Source organism: Pseudophryne corroboree, chromosome 5 (assembly GCF_028390025.1).
Source record: "Pseudophryne corroboree isolate aPseCor3 chromosome 5, aPseCor3.hap2, whole genome shotgun sequence".
NCBI classification, from domain to species: Eukaryota; Metazoa; Chordata; class Amphibia; order Anura; family Myobatrachidae; genus Pseudophryne; species Pseudophryne corroboree.
In genome coordinates, this window is record NC_086448.1 from 844,143,625 (window position 1) to 844,165,120 (window position 21,496).

Consider the following 21,496-nt stretch of genomic DNA (forward strand, 5'->3'; position numbering starts at 1 on the left):
ACTGACCGAGTGTTGGTCCCCTCTCAGCGATGACACCCTATAGTGACTGACCGAGTGTTGGTCTCCTCCCAGCGATGACAGTGACTGACCGAGTGTTGGTCTCCTCCCAGCGATGACAGTGACTGACCGAGTGTTGGTCCCCTCCCAGCGATGACAGTGACTGACCGAGTGTTGGTCTCCTCCCAGCGATGACAGTGACTGACCGAGTGTTGGTCTCCTCCCAGTGATGACAGTGACTGACCGAGTGTTGGTCCCCTCCCAGCGATGACACCCTATAGTGACTGACCGAGTGTTGGTCTCCTCCCAGCGATGACAGTGACTGACCGAGTGTTGGTCCCCACCCAGCAATGACAGTGACTGACCGAGTGTTGGTCCCCTCCCAGCGATGACCGTGACTGACCGAGTGTTGGTCCCCTCCCAGCGATGACAGTGACTGACCGAGTGTTGGTCTCCTCCCAGCGATGACAGTGACTGACCGAGTGTTGGTCCCCTCCCAGCGATGACAGTGACTGACCGAGTGTTGGTCTCCTCCCAGCGATGACAGTGACTGACCGAGTGTTGGTCCCCTCCCAGCGATGACAGTGACTGACCGAGTGTTGGTCTCCTCCCAGCGATGACAGTGACTGACCGAGTGTTGGTCCCCTCCCAGCGATGACAGTGACTGACCGAGTGTTGGTCTCCTCCCAGCGATAACAGTGACTGACCGAGTGTTGGTCCCCACCCAGCGATGACAGTGACTGACCGAGTGTTGGTCTCCTCCCAGCGATGACAGTGACTGACCGAGTGTTGGTATCCTCCCAGCGATGACAGTGACTGACCGAGTGTTGGTCCCCTCCCAGCGATGACAGTGACTGACCGAGTGTTGGTCCCCACCCAGCAATGACAGTGACTGACCAAGTGTTGGTCCCCACCCAGCGATGACAGTGACTGACCGAGTGTTGGTCCTCACCCAGCGATGACAGTGACTGACCGAGTGTTTGTCCCCTCCCAGCGATGACAGTGACTGACCGAGTGTTGGTCTCCTCCCAGCGCTGACAGTGACTGACCGAGTGTTGGTCTCCTCCCAGCGATGACAGTGACTGACCGAGTGTTGGTCCCCACCCAGCGATGACAGTGACTGACCGAGTGTTGGTCCCCACCCAGCAATGACAGTGACTGACCGAGTGTTGGTCCTCTCCCAGCGATGACAGTGACTGACCGAGTGTTGGTCCCCTCCCAGCGATGACAGTGACTGACCGAGTGTTGGTCCCCTCCCAGCGATGACAGTGACTGACCGAGTGTTGGTCCTCTCCCAGCGATGACAGTGACTGACCGAGTGTTGGTCCCCACCCTGTGATGACACCTGACGGGCTCATGCTCTGCGCACGTGACTTTGGCGCTGAACCCAGGCTGCCTGCACGTCACACAATGACATTACCTCATTGGGCACCGCACACGGCCTGTGTCAGACGCAGTGCCAATATTCATGTGAAATAGTTATTTCTCATCACCACATGTGGGTCTAGATCCCAGAAAAGTCGCATGGCGCATGCGTTCCACGGTGTGCGCGCGCAGAGTAGCAGGACTGATTAAGCTGACTAATATATTGCGTGTTCCTGGGAGGTGGCTAATCAGACGCGCAGCAGGTGTGTTACGGCAGGGTTGCGGGTGTGTGGTAGGCGTGATTTCTGACGCGGCTGCATGTACATTGGAAGCCGTACTCTGACGGAGATTCTTCACCTGTTATGGGGCTGGCACAAGTCCCGGTGGTGCTTCCAATGGTTGTGACTGCAGCCGCACACAGTGGGCATCCCAGCCCTTGCGCAGTCAGACGCACGCTTGTGCACCAGGGAAGAGCTGATAATAGCATTAGCATAAGGTGGCAGACGCGGGAAATGATGCCAAAGCAGCTGCCGCATTGTCGGAAACACCGTTATACCCTGGGATTTCCTGTGACAGAATAATATATATAACATGGAGAGAAGATAAAGTGTCAGGGGAACATTACAGCGATGAGGTACCAGGATGACCAAAATGAATCAACATATCCGCTCTTTATTAATGAGTAAAATATAATTACATGGGATGAAAATAAATGCAATCTGCGTCATTCAGATCCATATTCATCTGTAAAGTCTATGCACTTGGAGCGGACATCTTGTGAGCTGAGCCCATACTTAGCCAGAGCTGGTGACATTAGTGAGGTATGAGGCACCAGGTTCCTCTTTGTTTTGCATGTCTACCTCCAGTGTGTGTACACGAGGGGACGTCGACGGTCCATGTGCAGTTAGTGTGTAACTGTGTCATACTTATATGTAAGCCAGATGCACAGTGTTCAGTGTACATGTATGGATGACACGTGTGTAAGTAGCGTTACCTTACACACGGTGCACAGTCTGGTACAAATAAAACAATATGTTTTGTAATCTATCACAGCCAATACATGCTAGCTTTCAGGGTCTAGTCCAGTGCGAGACCATAACGACACCACATTGGCTGGTGGGAGTTCCGGCACATGTGCTAGTCATACCTTGTAACTATACATTTGTGTCACTAGTTACAGATGATCGCTTATCTCATTACACAAGGTGTATATACATATGTGTGTGTACCTATCTAATATGTAATGTGTACAATGTCTTCATCTCCCAATATGATCATCTCATGCATCCGTTCTTCTGCACACATCATGCCTCCCGCTTATCTTGAAGAGACATGGACTGACACCGAACACGAGAGGTCACCTCCTGCGTCCTCAGTGTGATGCCAAATATGTCCTCATGATATCTGTTCTGGTCCTGTAGAGTAAATAAAATGTTTATGCCTTAATATAATCCCAAACACCAATCTGTATCTGATTACACCACCTCCCACCAACATCCAGCAGTCCAACATGCTACTGTTAACATCCAATATTCCCACCGGCTTCCACCAATATCCAACAGTCCTACTAGCTGCCAATATAAAACATTCCTACTAGCTGCCACCAATATCCAACATTCTCACCAGCTGCCACCAATATCCAACAGTCCTACTAGCTGCCACCAATATCCAACATTCTCACCAGCTGCCACCAATATCCAACATTCTTACCAGCTGCCACCAATATCCAACATTCTTACCAGCTGCCACCAATATCCAACAGTCCTACTAGCTGCCAATATAAAACATTCCTACTAGCTGCCACCAATATCCAACATTCTCACCAGATGCCACCAATATCCAACCGTCCTGCTAGCTGCCACCAATATCCAACATTCTCACTAGCTGCCACCAATATCCAACATTCTTACCAGCTGCCACCAATATCCAACAGTCCTACTAGCTGCCACCAATATCCAACATTCTCACCAGCTGCTACCAATATCCAACATTCTCACCAGCTACCACCAATATCCAACATTCTCACCAGCTGCCACCTATATCCAACATTCTCACTAGCTGCCACCAATATCCAACACTCTCACCAGCTGCCACCAATATCCAACATTCTCACCAGCTGCCACCAATATCCAACATTCTCACCAGCTGCCACCAATATCCAACACTCTCACCAGCTGCCACCAATATCCAACATTCTCACTAGCAGCCACGAATATCCAACATTCTCAACAGCTGCCACCAATACCCAACATTCTCACTAACTGCCACCAATATCCAACATTCTTACCAGCTGCCTCCAGTATACATCCCCACCAATATCCACAAATCCAACAATAAGCCCACATCCAACTGTCCAAACACCAGCAACCAACATTCACCTGTCCAGCCACCAAAATCCATCAGTTCAAGCACCAACATCCAACATTCCTACAAGCTGCCACCCTTATCCAACTTTCCCACCAGCTGCCACCAACATTCAACAGTCCAGCCAGCTACTACAAATATTCAACAGTCCAACCATCAGCCTCCAACATCCAACAGCCCAACCATGTACATCCAACAGTACAACCACGAGCCTCCAAAATTGAACATTCCCACCAACTGCCACCAAAATCCAACATTTCCACCAGCTACCACCACCCTCCAACATTTCCACCAGGTGCCACCAATATCCAACTGTCCTACCAACATCCAACAACCCAGCCATCAGACACCAACATAAAACCTTCACACCAGCTGCCAACAATATCCAACAGTCTTACCAGCTACAACCATCATCAAACATTCCCACCAGTTGTCACCAATATCCAACAGTCCATCCAGCTGCCACCACCAGCCCCCACCAACATATAACAGCAGCCACCAGCATCCAACAAAATATCAACACCATCCATATGCCACATGCATACAATAGTCTCACCAGGCACCATGAATAAACAACTGTTGAACTAGCTACCAGCAACTTCCAATGAGCCAACCAGCTGCCATCAACGTCCAACAAGCTATCACCAACAGTCAACAATCCTGCCAGCTGCCACCTGCATCCAACAGTCCCACTATTCACCATGGACATGCAACTGCCCTACCAGTTACCACCAACATTCAAATCTCCCACCTGACACTACCGACACCCCACCATCTAATATAAACACTGTTCCATAAATAAATAAATCAATCACATTTTGGGACTCTCAAATATCCACTATGTCCATCGAGTGACTCCACCTCATCAACCAGCTCCATTATTCTTTCACCCGGTTGATATTACCAAACCTATATGCAATAGTACCAAGTAGCAAAAACATTTGACCGTTGAATTAAACCCATATTGTTGGACTAATTAACAAATATTAACTGGTGTAATAGCGTTCTTTGTTTCCGAGGGGTAATATAACTATCATCACTCTACTTTGCGGCTGAAAGGGGGCTGCTAGCGGTATTGCAAGACCCATTCTGCACCTGCCGGACCCCTACACCTAGTATTTCTCATATAACCCTATCTCCGAAACAAGCCAACATCCCGTCACCTGCCACATCGCTATACAGAGATTATTACTATTCAGGTTTGCTTGGTACGACTGGTGGATATGCAGGTGAGGGACTAGTACGGAGCCTCAGTCTACGTACCCTTAGCTCCCCGATGTAGTCTCCAGCCTCAACGATGCTCATATCTCCCTGAGACACCAGTATGAGTTGTACAGTCTGCAGGACATCAGTTGCCATAGTTACATCCCCACATATATACATATGTCCGTCCTGGTTATGCAGCATATCGTATACGTGACACGCAAGCTGCGTACGCAAAATGTCCTGTACATAGGTCTGAAAAACAAGAGGAACAATCTGTTTTTTTATTTTGACATTTACAGGACCGGATTAAGGACAACATGGCCCTGAAACTGTTGAAAGGTATTTTGAGAAGCTGTGACCAGTACTGTGTGGGTGGGGCCAGTGTTGTGTGGGTGTGGCCAGAGCCATGTTGGGTGGGGCCAGTACTGTGTGGGTGTGACCAAAGCCATGTGGGTGTTGCCAGTACTGTGTGGGTGTGGCCAGTGCTATGTGGGGTGTACACCCCTACACTATCAGTCTCAATTTCTGTAAAAACACCTAAAAATAAAAAAAAAACTGCATAATATTGTGAAAAAAAAAACCTAAAAATACAATTTAATACCAATAAGGACGGGGCTATTTTTCTGTGGAGACCTGGAGCTAGAGCTCCATATGACCCATTGTTAATCTGGCCCTGGGTATCTGGGTATTGTTACTCTATTCTTGCTGTTACTCGATCCATGTATCTGGGTATTGGTACTGTCTCCTTGTATCTGGGTATTGTTGCTCTATCTGTGTATTTGGTCATTGGTTCCCTATCCTTGTATCTGGGTATTTGCACTCTATACCTACAGTAATATCTGGGAACTGGTTCTAAATCCGTATATCAGGGTTTTGGTGCTCTATATTTGGACCGGGTGCTAGGCAAATAGGGTTAATGAAAAATAGGAGTCCCCATAGATAGCTATTGTGGCTGGGCCATGTCATACTCTCATTGCTATTCTGTGGTGGGAACACTGATAAGACCATCTGGGTGGGTGTCCTCACATACTTGGTGGGTAGTTCAGAGAGAAGCTGTTCCAGCAGCCCTGGATGGAAAGGTGGCTAGCTGTAGCCATCCCCAAAGTGACCTAAGCCAGCAGTGAGCTGCGGAAGGTCTTCCCCTGCAGGCTCCTGTGTCTGAGTGATCTCATGAGATGCAGGAGATCTGAGGATTCCAGAAATCTACTTAAGGGCTTCTGTAGCAAAGTGACTGTTGTACCATGCTCTGGCAACTTCGGAGGCCAATTTTTGGCCAGATAGAGCTTCCCTGGAAATAAGTTTTAGAGCGAAACCATCTCTACTTCAAGGCTCCTGGAAGTGTCCAAGGGCAGGGCCATCTGCCCAGGCCGTCTCTAGCACAGAGAAAGGGAACACTCCCCTCCGTCCAGCAGACATAATACTGAGAGCATGTGGACAGTGCATGCACACAAATGGATTGGTTAAAGGGATGGGGGCTGGATTACCCCTGCAGTATTCTGTGACAGAACTTCAGATATGTAGATCTGCTAAACTCCTGATTTGGGTATCTTGTATGCTGTATTTTCCAATACTTTCTTTTTAAAAAAAAAGACATTTTATTTGGAGTTAATAAACACATATACCACAGAAGGAGCAAAGTAAGCCCAGTCAGGCTACTCAAGAAAGAGTATCCTCTACACAATTCTGTACTGCCTGACATAGTCATCCAGTCACAGCTATCAGAACGGTTTCCTTGAGCTCCAGTAGAGGGGCCTGATACCTTGATATCCAGGGACCCTGATACAGTATTAATGTGCTCTGCTACTAAATAATGTGGCAATCCTCCAAAAATTATACATTTTCACTGGCTTGAACTCAATAAAGAATTCATAAATAAGCCCCAAATTTAGAAAAATGTGTAGCGGAGACTACTCTAATGGGCGTATACCTTAGTGCATGCAAACTGCTCACCCATGCTTTCCATGAATGCTAAGGAATGTTGGACAGATTCAGAAGAGGTCTTGGAATTTGAAGAATATGAGACAGTGAAGATGTCTTGGAATGGGAAGGTATGTTGGACAGATGGAGATGGAGTAGTGGTGTTGGAATGGGAAGGTATGGTGGACAGATGGAGATGGAGTAGTGGCGTTGGAATGGGAAGGTATGGTGGACAGATGGAGATGAAGTATAGGTGTTGGAATGGGAAGGTATGTTGGACAGATGGAGATGGAGTATAGGTGTTGGAATAGGAAGGTATGTTGGACAGATGGAGATGGAGTATAGGTGTTGGAATTGGAAGGTATGTTGGAGTGATGGAGAAGTAGTAGAGATGTTGGAATGGGAAGGTATGTTGGACAGATGGAGATGGAGTAGTGGCGTTGGAATGGGAAGGTATGGTGGACAGATGGAGATGGAGTAGAGGTGTTGGAATGGGAAGGTATGTTGGAGTGATGGAGACATAGTAGAGATGTTGGAATGGGAAGGTATGTTGGACAGATGGAGATGGAGTATAGGTGTTGGAATGGGAAGGTATGGTGGACAAATGGAGATGGAGTAGTGGCGTTGGAATGGGAAGGTATGTTGGACAGATGGAGATGGAGTATAGGCGTTGGAATGGGAAGGTATGTTGGACAGATGGAGATGGAGTAGTGGTGTTGGAATGGGAAGGTATGGTGGACAGATGGAGATGGAGTATAGGTGTTGGAATGGGAAGGTATGGAGGACAAATGGAGATGGAGTAGTGGCATTGGAATGGGAAGGTATGGTGGACAGATGGAGATGAAGTATAGGTGTTGGAATGGGAAGGTATGGTGGACAGATGGAGATGGAGTATAGGTGTTGGAATGGGAAGTATGGTGGACAAATGGAGATGGAGTAGTGGCGTTGGAATGGGAAGGTATGGTGGACAGATGGAGATGAAGTATAGGTGTTGGAATGGGAAGGTATGGTGGACAGATGGAGATGGAGTAGAGGTGTTGGAATGGGAAGGTATGTTGGAGTGATGGAGAAGTAGTAGAGATGTTGGAATGGGTAGGTATGTTGGACAGATGGAGATGGAGTAGTGGCGTTGGAATGGGAAGGTATGGTGGACAGATGGAGATGGAGTAGAGGTGTTGGAATGGGAAGGTATGTTGGAGTGATGGAGAAGTAGTAGAGATGTTGGAATGGGAAGGTATGTTGGACAGATGGAGATGGAGTATAGTCGTGTTGGAATGGGAAGGTATGGTGGACAGATGGAGATGGAGTAAGGGTGTTGGAATTGGAAGGTATGTTGGAGTAATGGAGATGGAGTATAGGTGTTGGAATGGGAAGGTATGGTGGACAGATGGAGATGGAGTAGTCGTGTTGGAATGGGAAGGTATGGTGGACAGATGGAGATGGAGTAGAGGTGTTGGAATGGGAAGGTATGGTGGGCAGATGGAGATGGAGTAATGGCGTTGGAATGGGAAGGTATGTTGGACAGATGAAGATGGAGTAGAGGTGTTGGAATGGGAAGGTATGTTGGATAGATGGAGATGGAGTAGTGGTGTTGGAATGGAAAGGTATGGTGGACAGATGAAGATGGAGTAGAGGTGTTGGAATGGGAAGGTATGTTGGATAGATGGAGATGGAGTAGAGGTGTTGGAATGGGAAGGTATGTTGGATAGATGGAGATGGAGTAGTGGTGTTGGAATGGAAAGGTATGGTGGACAGATGAAGATGGAGTAGAGGTGTTGGAATGGGAAGGTATGTTGGATAGATGGAGATGGAGTAGAGGTGTTGGAATGGGAAGGTATGTTGGATAGATGGAGATGGAGTAGTGGTGTTGGAATGGAAAGGTATGGTGGACAGATGAAGATGGAGTAGAGGTGTTGGAATGGGAAGGTATGTTGGATAGATGGAGATGGAGTAGAGGTGTTGGAATGTGGAGATATATTGTATAGACTGAGATAGTAGATTGGTCTTGGAATAGAAAGATTATATGGACAGAACAAGCTGATGGAAGCAGTGATGTATCTACAGGTGGCTCAGTTCCCACCTTTGGAGAGTCTGGCTGCCGTGAGAAGGCTGTGTAGATCTGGCTGAGGCCGCCCTTCTTTTGGGCATCGTAAGTTTCGTCTTTGTAAATGTGATCAAGTTCAGCACATCTTGAGCCAAATACTAAAGTAATTTCCCCGGGTACCAGACCTGCAATAAGGAAAGTTTAGCGGAGACCAGTGGCAGACAAACTGCCCTGCACCCTGTTCTGCATCTGTCCCTCTCTATAACATTTCCATAGCTGATTAATCACAAAAAACACAGTCTTCAATCAGATTCTGTAGTCATCATGTTGATATGGTCGAAGTCCCTGGTGGCCCAGCAGCCACCAAAAAAAAAAAAAAAAAAAAAAAGCAGCAAAAGCCGCATCTTCCGGGTCTCAGCGGAGTAGAAGTTCCGACAGAGACGTGACAAGTGGCATTCTGGTGAATACTCTCACCCTAACCGTAACTCTAACCTTCCCCCTAATGCCTAACACTCATCCTTTCCCAACCAGTCCCTAAACCCAAGAGTCGGCACTCTGAGAATGTCAACATTTCAGATATTCAGATTCTGAACATGTTGACATTCTGAGGATGTTGACATGTTGAACCATGTTGACATACTAGTGAAGAACTTATGAATGTTAACACGGTAACTGTCGACAATCTGACCAGATACCAAAAAATATAACACATTGCAAAAACACTTATCAAAGGGAATTCTTAAGCAATATTGTACTACACTGCAATACATCTGTACATAGGAAAATTTACACCATCTGTTATAATGATTATTTTAGTGATTTTGGGCCTAATTCAGACCTGACCGCTCCTCTGTGAATTTGCAGAGGTTTGCGATCAGATAGTCGCCGCCCAGCCAGAGTGAAAAACCGCCCCGTGCCAGTCTGCGTACACTCTAAGACAATCTTTGCAAATGCCGGCCAGGTACAAATCCATTCACAACTCACTCACCATCGAATGATTTTTCCAGTCAGTGCGCAGCCCAGGACTTACTCCTCCAGTGCGATGAGAACAGGGTGATCGGGGGCCGGAGCGGACGTCCCACACCCTCCCTGAAAATGCTTGGGAACGCCTGCGTTTTTCCTGACACTCCCAGAAAACGTCCAGTTACCACCCACAAACGCCCGCTTCTTATCAACCTGCGTACGCCTATCGACCAAAAAAGACGCTGAATTCTTTTGCAGTTTGCCCTCGCGCCTGCGCACTACGTTCGATAATCAGCCGCATTGCGAATTTGCACAACAGAGATCAGGTCTGAATTACGCCACTTATTTCTATGAAGTGTCATGGCCATAGCTAAGGGCGTGTAACCGGTGACTCCGGGAGCAGGCCACTCAGGTGTAGTGGGGTGCCCCCCCCCCCCCGGCAGTGAGGTCACTGGGTCGCATAAAGAGCTAAGCTACCTCCAGAGTCTGAACAGAGGTGTCATGAGTTCTGGAGAAAACCTGGATGGGGAAGACAGCCAGAGTATGGCAAAGAGGGTGTGGGGGAGACGCATTGTTCTTCTTTGATCTACCTCTGGCCAGAGCTTCATCCTATGTAACCACCTCTCACTTCCACCATGTCTTATATTTAGCACTGCCACCTTCATTAACACCCTGTATTCCTAATCCTGTACCACTGCATAGGCCCGTCTCCTTACCCCAACAGCAGAAAGGGGATATAAGTAATCTCTCACCTTTGTTTTCTATGTCATAGAGTCTCTGCTGCCAGAAGCCCCGGAAGGGTGCGATACCAGTCCCAGGCCCCACCAAAATACAGGGAACGGTTACGTCAGAGGGTAAGCGGAAGGATGGCGCCCTGGAAGAGAGAGTTGGTTATTGGTGATCACAGATCCCACCAGTGGCAGAGCTGTTGCCCCAGCATCTTCTCTCTTATCTCTCCTCCAGTAAAACCCATGAGAAATGTTTCCCAGTATCTGCAGTGATGACTTCATAGGATCAGCCAGAACATGGGGATTGTCTCCTGGTACCACCAGTGATGGCTGCTCATAATATGGGGGGGCACCTCCCTGGCCACATCTATATAAAGTGCAGCCCTTGAGGCACCACCCAGAGTGTAACGGAGGTAGGAGGTGGCTCAGTGGTGTTGGGATTGGCATGGACTGGGATGGTAACAATGATTGGGGCTTGTCAATTTCTATAGTAAGGAAACAACCACTCTGGTATTAGACCAAAATATTTGTACCCCAGTATCTGCAGTAACAGTTATTAAGCCATTACTATATTCAGGAATAGTTCCAATTAGATATGGTTTGGGAGGCGCATGCAAAGCCATACCAGGTGACACATGGATGGAGAGAGGTGGCCGTCAATGTGGGTAGATGAGACATTCAGACCTGGGTTCTATCTGAGTCACCAGTAAATGCATTTCTTGGTCTTTAATCAGACTTTCTGGTGTTTTATTGGAATGGGACATACTTACTGTACAGGAAGAACTTACCCTCGGACAAAGCAAGGGACAGAGGAGCCAGGAGACAGCTGATCCAGCCACGTAGAGCAAACCCCATAGTGGAGAGGACCTTTATTTTCTGTAAAAGATCACAATGTCTTTATGCTGCATGAAATGTTTATAAATAACAATGAGACACAGACAGGAGGCCATGGATTTACCCTGAGTGTGGTACGATACGACCGCCACAGTGAGGTGTATCTGGTTAGGGTTAGCGTCCAAGGATGAACTGATAGAGTAGTAACGAGGCTGGAGGAGGGGCAGCTGTGTGAGGAGTAGAGAGCTCGGGATGCAAACAGATGGAAATTCTTCCAGTACCTCCACCAGATTAGGGCATCGGAACCATTTCCATTCCTCGTACTGACGGGCATCCTGCAGGGGTCACAGGCAGAAGTTAGAAGTCTAATAATGGCATAAACCGCACTGGGACATAACTCTCCTACAGTTGGCTTTATCACTGACACATGGGGAAAGGGGGACAGGTCTTGGGGGAAGTCCATGAGATGCCCATGGCCAAAGTTGGCAGGGTTTGGGTAGGAGGAAGCTAAGTTGGCAGGAGTAACAGAGTGCTAGACTCTGGATGACCTCTACCGACCCACACGGTGTTGTGCCATGCCTGCCTTCAATGTGTTTTCATTATGCTACGCTTTTGCTTGGGGACAAGGGCAATGCAGCCACCTACATTCCTCCAGCTCCAGTGATGCATAGACAGGGACATGTATGAAAATGGAGAAAACAACAAGTGTAGTAAAACAATGGAAACTCCAGAATTATAGAATTCTCTGATTTAACAAATTCCATTGACTTGTTTACCCCAATTTCATAACAGTCGCTGGAAGTAATGGTGGGGCAGGAGATGTGCTTCAAATTCATGTTCTATACTTATGTTGCAGTGTGGTCTCCTGGTCTGAGACCTTTCTTATACCTGGCTGAGGATCTCCAGTCTCTGACGTTCATCTGGATCCTCACTTAGGGCGCTCAACAACTGCAGGAGTTGGGGTGTGGGGGGTGTTGTTATGTCCAGATAATTAGTAAGTGCCTGGCGCAATGTGCAGGGAGGAATTCTGGTATCTGAGACCCAGGTTGCCTTCCGTCCAGATGCCAGACCTGTGAGATGAGACATGTGTGAACATATATGAAGGGAGATTACAGAGATAAACACAACAAAAGTAGCCAGGGCTGAGACAATACTTACGCCAGTCCTTCTCCATGGTCTCCACTTGTACAGTGTCATTGGCAGGTGGAGGATCTTCCACACGTTCCAGCAAAGCCAACACCAGCTCCTCACGGTTACATGGGTAGACCCCCAGGTGGTCTCCAGGAGAATATCTGAGCTCACTCTGTCCATCAGTGTCCAGCTTGATGAGGATTGTGGAGCGACTGAGATTAAAGATAAGAATGTGGAGAAGCCAATTGGGATTATAGAATGGAGATGACATAAAGGAGTATATAAAAACCAGTACATAAATGCTTAGGAACTGAACATCTTTAATGGACTGAGTGGCCTACTTATGAAAAGGGAGAAGAGCATCTGTGATGCTGAAAAAGATAGTTATCACCAAGGCTTGTTATTGGATCATTTTCTACACAAAAGGTGTTATCATCCCGCTCTGTGTCATCGTACATGGTTTCTCAGGAAATCGTCTTGCTCTATGTCATAGTACATGGCTCTGCAGGTAACCATTCTGCTCTATGTCATCGTACATGGTTCCTCAGGTAACTGTCCTGCTCTATATCATTGTACATGGTTCCTCAGGTAACTTTGCTCCTCTGTGTCATCGTACATAATTCTTCAGGTAACTGTCCTGCTCTGTGTCATAGTACATGGTTTCTGAGGTAACTGTTCTGGTCTAGGTCATAGTACATAGTTCCTCAGGTAACTGTCCTGCTATATGTCATAGTACCAGGCTCTGCAGGTAACCATCCTGCTCTATGTCATCATACATGGTTCCTCAGGTAACTGTCCTTCTCTATGTCATAATACATGGCTCCGCAGGTAACTGTCCTGCTCTATGTCATCGTACATGTTTCCTTAGGTAACTGTGCTCCTCTGTGTCATCGTACATAATTCCTCAGGTAACTGTACTGCTCTATGTCATAGTACATGGTTCCTCAGGTAACTGTCCTGCTGTATGTCACAGTACATGGTTCCTCAGGTAACTGTCCTGCTGTATGTCACAGTACATGGTTCCTCAGGTAACTTTCCTGCTGTATATCACAGTCCATGGTTCCTCAGGTAACCGTCCTGCTGTATGTCATAGTACATGGGCCCTCATTCCGAGTTGTTCGCTCGCAAGCTGCTTTTAGCAGATTTACTCACGCTAAGCCGCCGCCTACTGGGAGTGAATCTTAGCTTCTTAAAATTGCGAACGACGTATTCGCAATATTGCGATTACACCTCTCTTAGCAGTTTCTGAGTAGCTCCAGACTTACTCGGCATCTGCGATCAGTTCAGTGCTTGTCGTTCCTGGTTTGACGTCACAAACACACCCAGCGTTCGCCCAGACACTCCCCCGTTTCTCCAGCCACTCCTGCGTTTTTTCCCAGAAATGGTAGCGTTTTTCCGCACACACCCATAAAACGTCCAGTTTCCGCCCAGTAACACCCACTTCCTGTCAATCACACTACGATCACTAGAACGATGAAAAAGCCGTGAGTAAAATTCCTAACTGCATAGCAAATTTACTTGGCGCAGTCGCACTGCGGACATTGCGCATGCGCACTAAGCGGAAAATCGCTGCGATGCGAAAAAATTTACCGAGCGAACAACTCGGAATGACCCCCATGGTTCCTCAGGTAAATGTCCTCTCCTGCTGTATATCACAGTACATGGTTCCTCAGGTAACCGTCCTGCTCTGTGTCATAGTACATGGTTCCTCAGGTAACTGTCCTGGTCTAGATCATAGTACATGGTTCCTCAGGTAACCGTCCTGCTCTACATCATAGTCAATGGTTCCTCAGGTAACTGTCCTGGTCTAGGTCATAGTACATGGTTCCTCAGGTAACTGTCCTGCTGTATATCATAGTACATGATTCCTCAGGTAACTGTCCTGCTGTATATCGGAGTACATGATTCCTCAGGTAACCATCCTGCTCTGTGTCATAGTACATGGTTCCTCAGGTAACTGTCCTACTGTATGTCACAGTACATGGTTCCTCAGGTAACCATCCTGCTCTACGTCATAGTACATGGTTCCTCAGGTAACTGTCCTGCTCTACGTCATAGTACATGGTTCCTCAGGTAACTGTCCTACTCTGTGTCATAGTACATCATTCCTCAGGTAACTGTCCGGCTCTATGTTATAGTATATGGTTCCTCAGGTGACTGTCCTGCTCTATGTCATAGTACATGGTTCCTCAGGTAACCATCCTGCTCTACGTCATAGTACATGGTTCCTCAGGTAACTGTCCTACTGTATGTCACAATACATGGTTCCTCAGGTAACCATCCTGCTCTACGTCATAGTACATGGTTCCTCAGGTAACTGTCCTGCTCTACGTCATAGTACATGGTTCCTCAGGTAACTGTCCTACTCTGTGTCATAGTACATCATTCCTCAGGTAACTGTCCGGCTCTAGGTTATAGTATATGGTTCCTCAGGTGACTGTCCTGCTCTATGTCATAGTACATGGTTCCTCTGGTAACTGTCCTGCTCTACGTCATAGTACATGGTTCCTCAGGTAACTGTCCTGCTCTATGTCATAGTACATGGTTCCTCAGGTAACCGTCCTGCTCTACATCATAGTACATACTTCATCAGGTGAAGGTTCTCACCTGGATTTTTCACTTTGCAGGTTCTCCTTGGAAATAAATGTTGTCTCGTAGATTTTTCTTTTATGCACTTGAGAAAGTCCTAAGAAAAGGTAACATATAAATATGACAGTCACACATTGAGTGAATCAGGGATAGATGGGTGAGGGAAAGCCAATAGTAGGAGGTTGCAGTAGCCAAGGTGGGAGATGATGAGAGCGTGGATAATAGTTGTGGTAATGAGATTGGGAGAATTATATTAAGTGAAGTCGGTCAAGAGAATTTCGGCCATGTGTGGTATGACGGCAAAATGGTGACCAGCTGATCGGTGGGTTATTCAAAAAATTCTGTTTTCATACCACAATGTGGACAGGGTGTCACTAACACTTTCCCACAATGAAAAAAAAGGATTGTGTTTTCCACGCTTTGTGCGTACTGCGGGTGCAGCGCCATCCATTGCTGAAGGACACATTTCCTTGCTGCTGCCGAGATGATGAGTGATCTCTTTTAGTAGCCAGTGGAGATTGTAATGGTTAGAAGGAGAAATCCAAAAGCTGTCCATTCCGCTGATAACGACACGTAAATAACTAAATCTTTTTATAACGTGACCAGTGTCGGATTTTACCCCCCAGTAAAATCTGGCACCCATTGAAAGCACTCCCTGCCAATCACATCCAGTCAGTCCCCGGGGGGAAGTGCGTTTCCCCCTGTAACTGGCTGCCAGCCCGGACTGCGCTAGCAGAGAGAGCGCTTCCTCTAGGAGACCACTCTTCTGCTATTATGCAGGGGTGTGGGATGATAGGTAGACAGTGTCTAGTTAGATAGTCAATAGACAGACACCACGGGTGGGATGTATTAAGATACATCGCCGCCTCTCATCGCAGCGATGTTGATCGCATATGTACTAAGATATGCGATCAATATCGCAATGCGGTGACGGAGGCCCCCCGCGATACCTGTGAGGTAGTGGGCTCTCCAGACTCCTCCCACACTGGGAAGCAGCAGCAGGTTGCCCCCGGCGCCGCCTCCTCCTCCTCCGGCTGCATTGCTGGGGGAGGAGATTACCTTCCGGGCCCAGGGCTGCCTGGAGGAAGGTATGCCGGGGGAGGAGGGGGGGGTCGGCGTCTGTGGGGGCAGCGGGTTGCGGCGGTCGGCGATAAGAAGCCCGTAGGCATCTGTAGGGTATTGCCATCCAGAGATGGTGATGCCCTGGACAGCGAAAAACCGGCGGTGGGGTCTTAGTACATTTGAAAATGCGGTAAAAACCCAGAAAACGGGGGTTTTACCGCATTTTTCCTTTAGTACATCCCGCCCCACATGTTAGACAGACATTTATAACCAACTGTATGCCGACATGGATAGAGAAGGTATGAAATAGTCCAAAAACATGTAAAACAAAAACAAAAACGTGTCTACCTTTTTTTCATGTCGACCATTTTCATGTCGATCTTTGGACCCTGACGACTTTTTGTAGTCTACTTTTTCATGTCGACCTTTTGACTCTGCCGATCTTCTGACCCCGTCAACCTAATATCTGTCTAACATATATTGTCTATCTATGGACTGTCTAACTAGACACGGTCTCTCCTCCGGATCCCATTATGCAGCCTTAACTGGCTTTTGGGAGCTGCAGCCGATGCAGTCCCCAGATTTAAGTTGCACACAGCGGTTACCATCCCTGTGGTAGTATGATGGGGTCAGAGTGGATCTAGCAGGGCACCTGCAGCTTTATTGGGGTCATCCACCTACCGTATACCGCTCCTGGGCAGAGGACACAGACATAAGCCTGATGTACCTACCCTGACCCAGCCAACAAAGCAACCGGGAAACAACCCCACATGGCCTAAGGGACAAGGAGGGGAAGAGGATGAGGAGGGGAGGAAAGGAAACCGGGAAATAGAAGTAAGCATGATATAACACAGACGTGGCAATATGAAGAAACAGTAACCTAATAAGACTACAGTGTATTACTAGAAAACATACTGTGACGTCGCTATGGAGTAACTGAGGCCTGGAGCCCCAACAAGAAAGAGAAAACCTAGAACATACTGTCGCTTCTAAGAACTGACCTGATTGGGGGGGTGCACTGCTAGAAGACGAGGTGGGAGGAATATATAAATGGTTTCTGGCCAGGATAGAGTCTACAAACGTCTAAGTGTATTCTTATTCTCCTGCATGCCTCTGCTGCATGTGACCAGTGCCGTAACAAGACGACTCCGCGCCCTGCACTGGCCCCGCCCCAACACACGTGACGCCAGTACTTTATATGTAATATGTAGCACTTACCTTCATGTATCAATGCCTGTTTCCCTATAGAGTGTAAGCCTGCGAGCAGGGCCCTCCGACCTCTCTGTGCGTCTGGCTTGTTTTATTACGATTTGTTCCCAATGGTAAAGCGCAGCAGAATATTCCAGCGCTATACACGGTCGAGTCACATTATTATGACACCTCCTACATGTGACGTCGGCAGCGCGTAGCCCATGAAGTTACGTCACATGATGTGCGCTGGCTTGGTGGGTATATAAGGTGTGTGATAGGCCGTCTGCACACATATCACTCGTTCCTGTCATGGGTAAAAAGGGGCGATTTATCAGAGTTGCAGAAAGGTATGATTATCGGCTTTCGGGCCAAGGGCGGCAATTTCTGACACAGCGCAGCGTGTGACCTGTCCGCGTGCTGCTGCGGTGAAGGTGTATGGTGACTGGACAAATGGCACCATTGCAAATAACCGACGTGGAAACTGCGGAGCACCACGTGAGCACTGATGTGAGAGGTGAACGTCGGCTACGAAGGTGCGTGAGGGCCGACCGATGCACTACAGTGGAGCAGCTCACCGTCACAATGATCCTGGGGGCTACCAAACGTGTGTCCAACATGACAGCTCAGCCCGTCTAGCCGCTGCCCGCGCTGCACACGGCGGTTACTCCGGCTATTAGCTGGTGTTTATAATACTGTGACTCCACCGTGTATAAGTAGTAACTGTTCATGAAAAAAAGAAATAAAACACAAATGTCCACCACTGGCCCCCAAATCCACGCACTTCATATAGCAATCGTAAGCTCTGCCACCTTTTCATATGAGCCACCACCTTGGTATGACTTATATCACCAGAACCATCATTACTGGCCTGAGGCACCTGCCATCAGAGGCACTTGCCATTGGAGGCACCATCTGCGATAGCATGGTGGGCTTCACGTGTACAACAGAGATCTAACCCCACATTTATGCCTTCATTCAGATACTCCAGCTACAGATAATAGTGATATGAAATGGCGCGTGATAAAGCAGCATGATCGGACTGTATGTAGAGTAAGGGGATACCCGTAATAAGGTCAGGAGACGAGGCCTGGATGGACATCCTGTACATGGACCTCTGGTAGCTGCCTTTAGCTTTGAAGAAGTCGTGGATATTTAAGTCAGTGTCATCTCCAACGCAGAAAGTGTCGCACGCAGCCTGGGGGTTAAACACAAGAGAAAACATTGACCAAAATACAGGAATCCACGTGGTCGCCATCGTTCTAGCAATGAGACGGTTAACGCTAATAAAAACAAACAAAACCCTGAAAGTATCATGAAAGGAACGGATTTAAGCCACAGGAAAAATCCTTTACTTTCCTGCCTTTCTCTGGCCTTTGTGTTGGCAGTGACCATGTTAATGACTCTGCGTGAGGGAGAGGTGGCAGGTGGTATCAGGGAGAGGACAGTCATGGCTCTACACAGCCCCCTCCCTTCTTATCAGCCTCCATTTCCCCCTCTCAGCATCCGGAAAGGAAAGTGATTGCGATAGAGGGGCCAGGCAGTGTTTACCCTGCAGAGTCCAGTACAGACCCACCCTGATGGAAAGGCCAGGAGGAAAAGATCATCCACACGTCAGACCTGGAGCGGGACATCTCACAACACATTCACCATGAAGTACAATGATCTTCAGGACACAGCAATAACCATGTGAGGTCCACCAAAGCCACAGCTATGAACATCTGAACTGCAGTAATGACCAGGCAAGCCACAACATGTAACATCTGATCTACAGTAATGACCTGGCAAGCCACAACAAGTTCCACCTACTGGAAGCCACAACAAGGTCCACCTACTGGAAGCCAAAACATATAACATCTGAGCTACATTAATGACCAGGCAAGCCACAACAAGGTCCACCTACTGGAAGCCACAACAAGGTCCACCTACTGGAAGCCACAACATATTACATCTGAGCTACAGTAATGACCTGGCAAGCCACAACAAGTTCCACCTACTGGAAGCCACAACAAGATCCACCTACTGGAAGCCACAACATGTAACATCTGAGCTACAGTAATGACCAGGCAAGCCACAACAAGGTCCACCTACTGGAAGCCACAACATATAACATCTGAGCTACATTAATGACCAGGCAAGCCACAACAAGGTCCACCTACTGGAAGCCACAACAAGGTCCACCTACTGGAAGCCACAACATGTAACATCTAGGCCACAGCAATGTCTATAGGTGACATGTGTCCTGTTTTAGCCAGGACAGTCCCGTCTTTTTACATTGCTCTGTCCATCCCATCAGTTTGCCATTTACCAATTTTTTTTTACATTTCAAATTAACTTAAAAAACTTAAAAGGTTTACAACACTGAGATAGCTAATAAATAAATCACGATGGACAATGTCATCTAAAGCCACAAGGAGAGACGACTGACAAACAACCAGCAGAAAACTGTAGTTGCACCTCTTGGCCCACAAGGGGTGGCCCAGGTACATGTATGTCCCCCTGCTGAGATTGCCCCTAACTCTGAATGAAGCTCAGTAGCTAGGAATGGTCGCACCTGACCTTGCTCCAGATTGCGAGATGACATACTCAGAGTGCCCACCTTGAACACAGTCTTGGCCCAAGCACGGAATGAGTCCTCCTGGCCGCAGAGCTCATCCCCTTCTCCCATTTCCAGGATACGTTCCCCTCCCAGCTCCTCCAGCCGCGTGTCCACTGCATGTCCAAAGGCGCAGAAATGAGGATACGCTCGGGAACCCAGGCCAAAGACAGAGAACCTGTAAGTCAGACAGGGTGACAATGGAGAGAGAAGAAGACTTCCCATCCTGAGATATAACCAGGACTCTGCTATATCCCAGGTCTTTAATGAGTCACTCATAGGAAAACATTTTATCACACAATTCTGGTTCCAGGCAGCAGATGACTGCAGAACAACAAAGTAACGGCATCTTTAGCCACATGGTTTGGGATTTGCCTCCAGGAGACCTGATCCAAAGACCTGAGATTCCTCATTATCCTCATTATAGCACGGTCATTTGTTGGCGCAGCCTGTGGCAATGGATGTGTACAATACCTGAGTGTGCCCAGGGGCCCGGCGCTGTCTGTATTACTTGATTCCTTCCGTTTATTCTTCCAGGTGGTGACGAGAAGGTCGGTCTGGGAAACACTATTGAAACGGGTCTTGTAGCTTCTGCAATATTGGCACAGGAAGTAATGGTTAGAGGGAAGAGCGCTCCCTACATACAAAGCCCTCTCTAACTGCTCCCTACATCCCCTGCCTCATCTCCTTACATACTGGCTCCTGCCCTCTCTGGTCAGCCAATGACCGTCGCCTCTCCTCTACCCTGGTTATTGCATCTCATGTTTTCCTGTGCAGCCCCCCCTTCACTGGAACAAGCTCCCTCGCTCTATCAGACTCTCCCCGACCCTGACATAGCTTCAAATGTGCACTGAAAACCCACCTGTTCTTCACAGCGTACCCTTCCACCATGTAACCTTGTCACCAGGTCACTCACTCCACCCTGCTACCTCGGTCATCTCTACCTCCTGCTCTCAGGTCTCCCCTAGATTGTAAGCTCCTAGGAATAGGGTCCTCCTCCCTCCTGTTCCCACAGCCCTCTTCTCTAGCACTTCAATGACCGCAATCACCTACTCAGTGGCCACTTAGCCCATAATTCCTCTCGCTCACAGCCGTTTGTCTCTTCCGGTGGCTTTACTCCTGCGATTTGTGCCGTCACTATTGGAGACAGGTTCCGCCATTCGCAGATTACACCATCGCGCTCCTTGCTTCCCAGCTGTATTGTGCACGGTGATCTGTGGTGCTCATTGTTACATCTGCTCTGTTCATGTTTTGCTTACTGTAATCAGTAGTGACTCTTGCCACGGGTAAGCAGGCTTTTTGCCCGGGGCACCGCTACCCTGAGGGCGCCGCCGCCGTGGCAAGAGCCGCTATTAATCCACCCTCCCCACTCCCCAGATGGGATGTTGCCCATAGCAACCAATCAGATTCCAGGTATTATCTTCTAGAAGGTGCTAGATAAATGAGAAGTAGAATCTGATTGGTTGCTATGGGCAACATCCCATCTTAAATAAAACCCCCATTTTATTAAAT

At 48.0% G+C, this 21,496-nt stretch overlaps 1 protein-coding gene across 6 annotated transcripts in view; it reads right to left on the reverse strand.

Moving 5' to 3' along the window:
* Positions 1-2,014: 2,014 nt before the first annotated feature.
* NOS3 (nitric oxide synthase 3) overlaps positions 2,015-21,496 on the reverse strand; it is a 271,255-nt gene continuing 251,773 nt past the window's right edge. For all 6 annotated transcript variants that reach the window (XM_063924659.1, XM_063924656.1, XM_063924657.1 and 3 more), the window contains 12 exons: positions 20,459-20,575; positions 19,988-20,162; positions 18,454-18,586; positions 15,157-15,235; positions 12,577-12,761; positions 12,307-12,488; positions 11,543-11,753; positions 11,373-11,460; positions 10,609-10,730; positions 8,930-9,078; positions 4,990-5,184; positions 2,015-2,777 (listed from right to left, as the gene is read on the reverse strand). In XM_063924659.1, the coding sequence (XP_063780729.1) occupies positions 2,667-2,777; positions 4,990-5,184; positions 8,930-9,078; positions 10,609-10,730; positions 11,373-11,460; positions 11,543-11,753; positions 12,307-12,488; positions 12,577-12,761; positions 15,157-15,235; positions 18,454-18,586; positions 19,988-20,162; positions 20,459-20,575 (1,747 nt within the window). In that variant the 3' untranslated portion in view covers positions 2,015-2,666. The remainder of the gene's footprint in view (positions 2,778-4,989; positions 5,185-8,929; positions 9,079-10,608; positions 10,731-11,372; positions 11,461-11,542; positions 11,754-12,306; positions 12,489-12,576; positions 12,762-15,156; positions 15,236-18,453; positions 18,587-19,987; positions 20,163-20,458; positions 20,576-21,496) is intronic.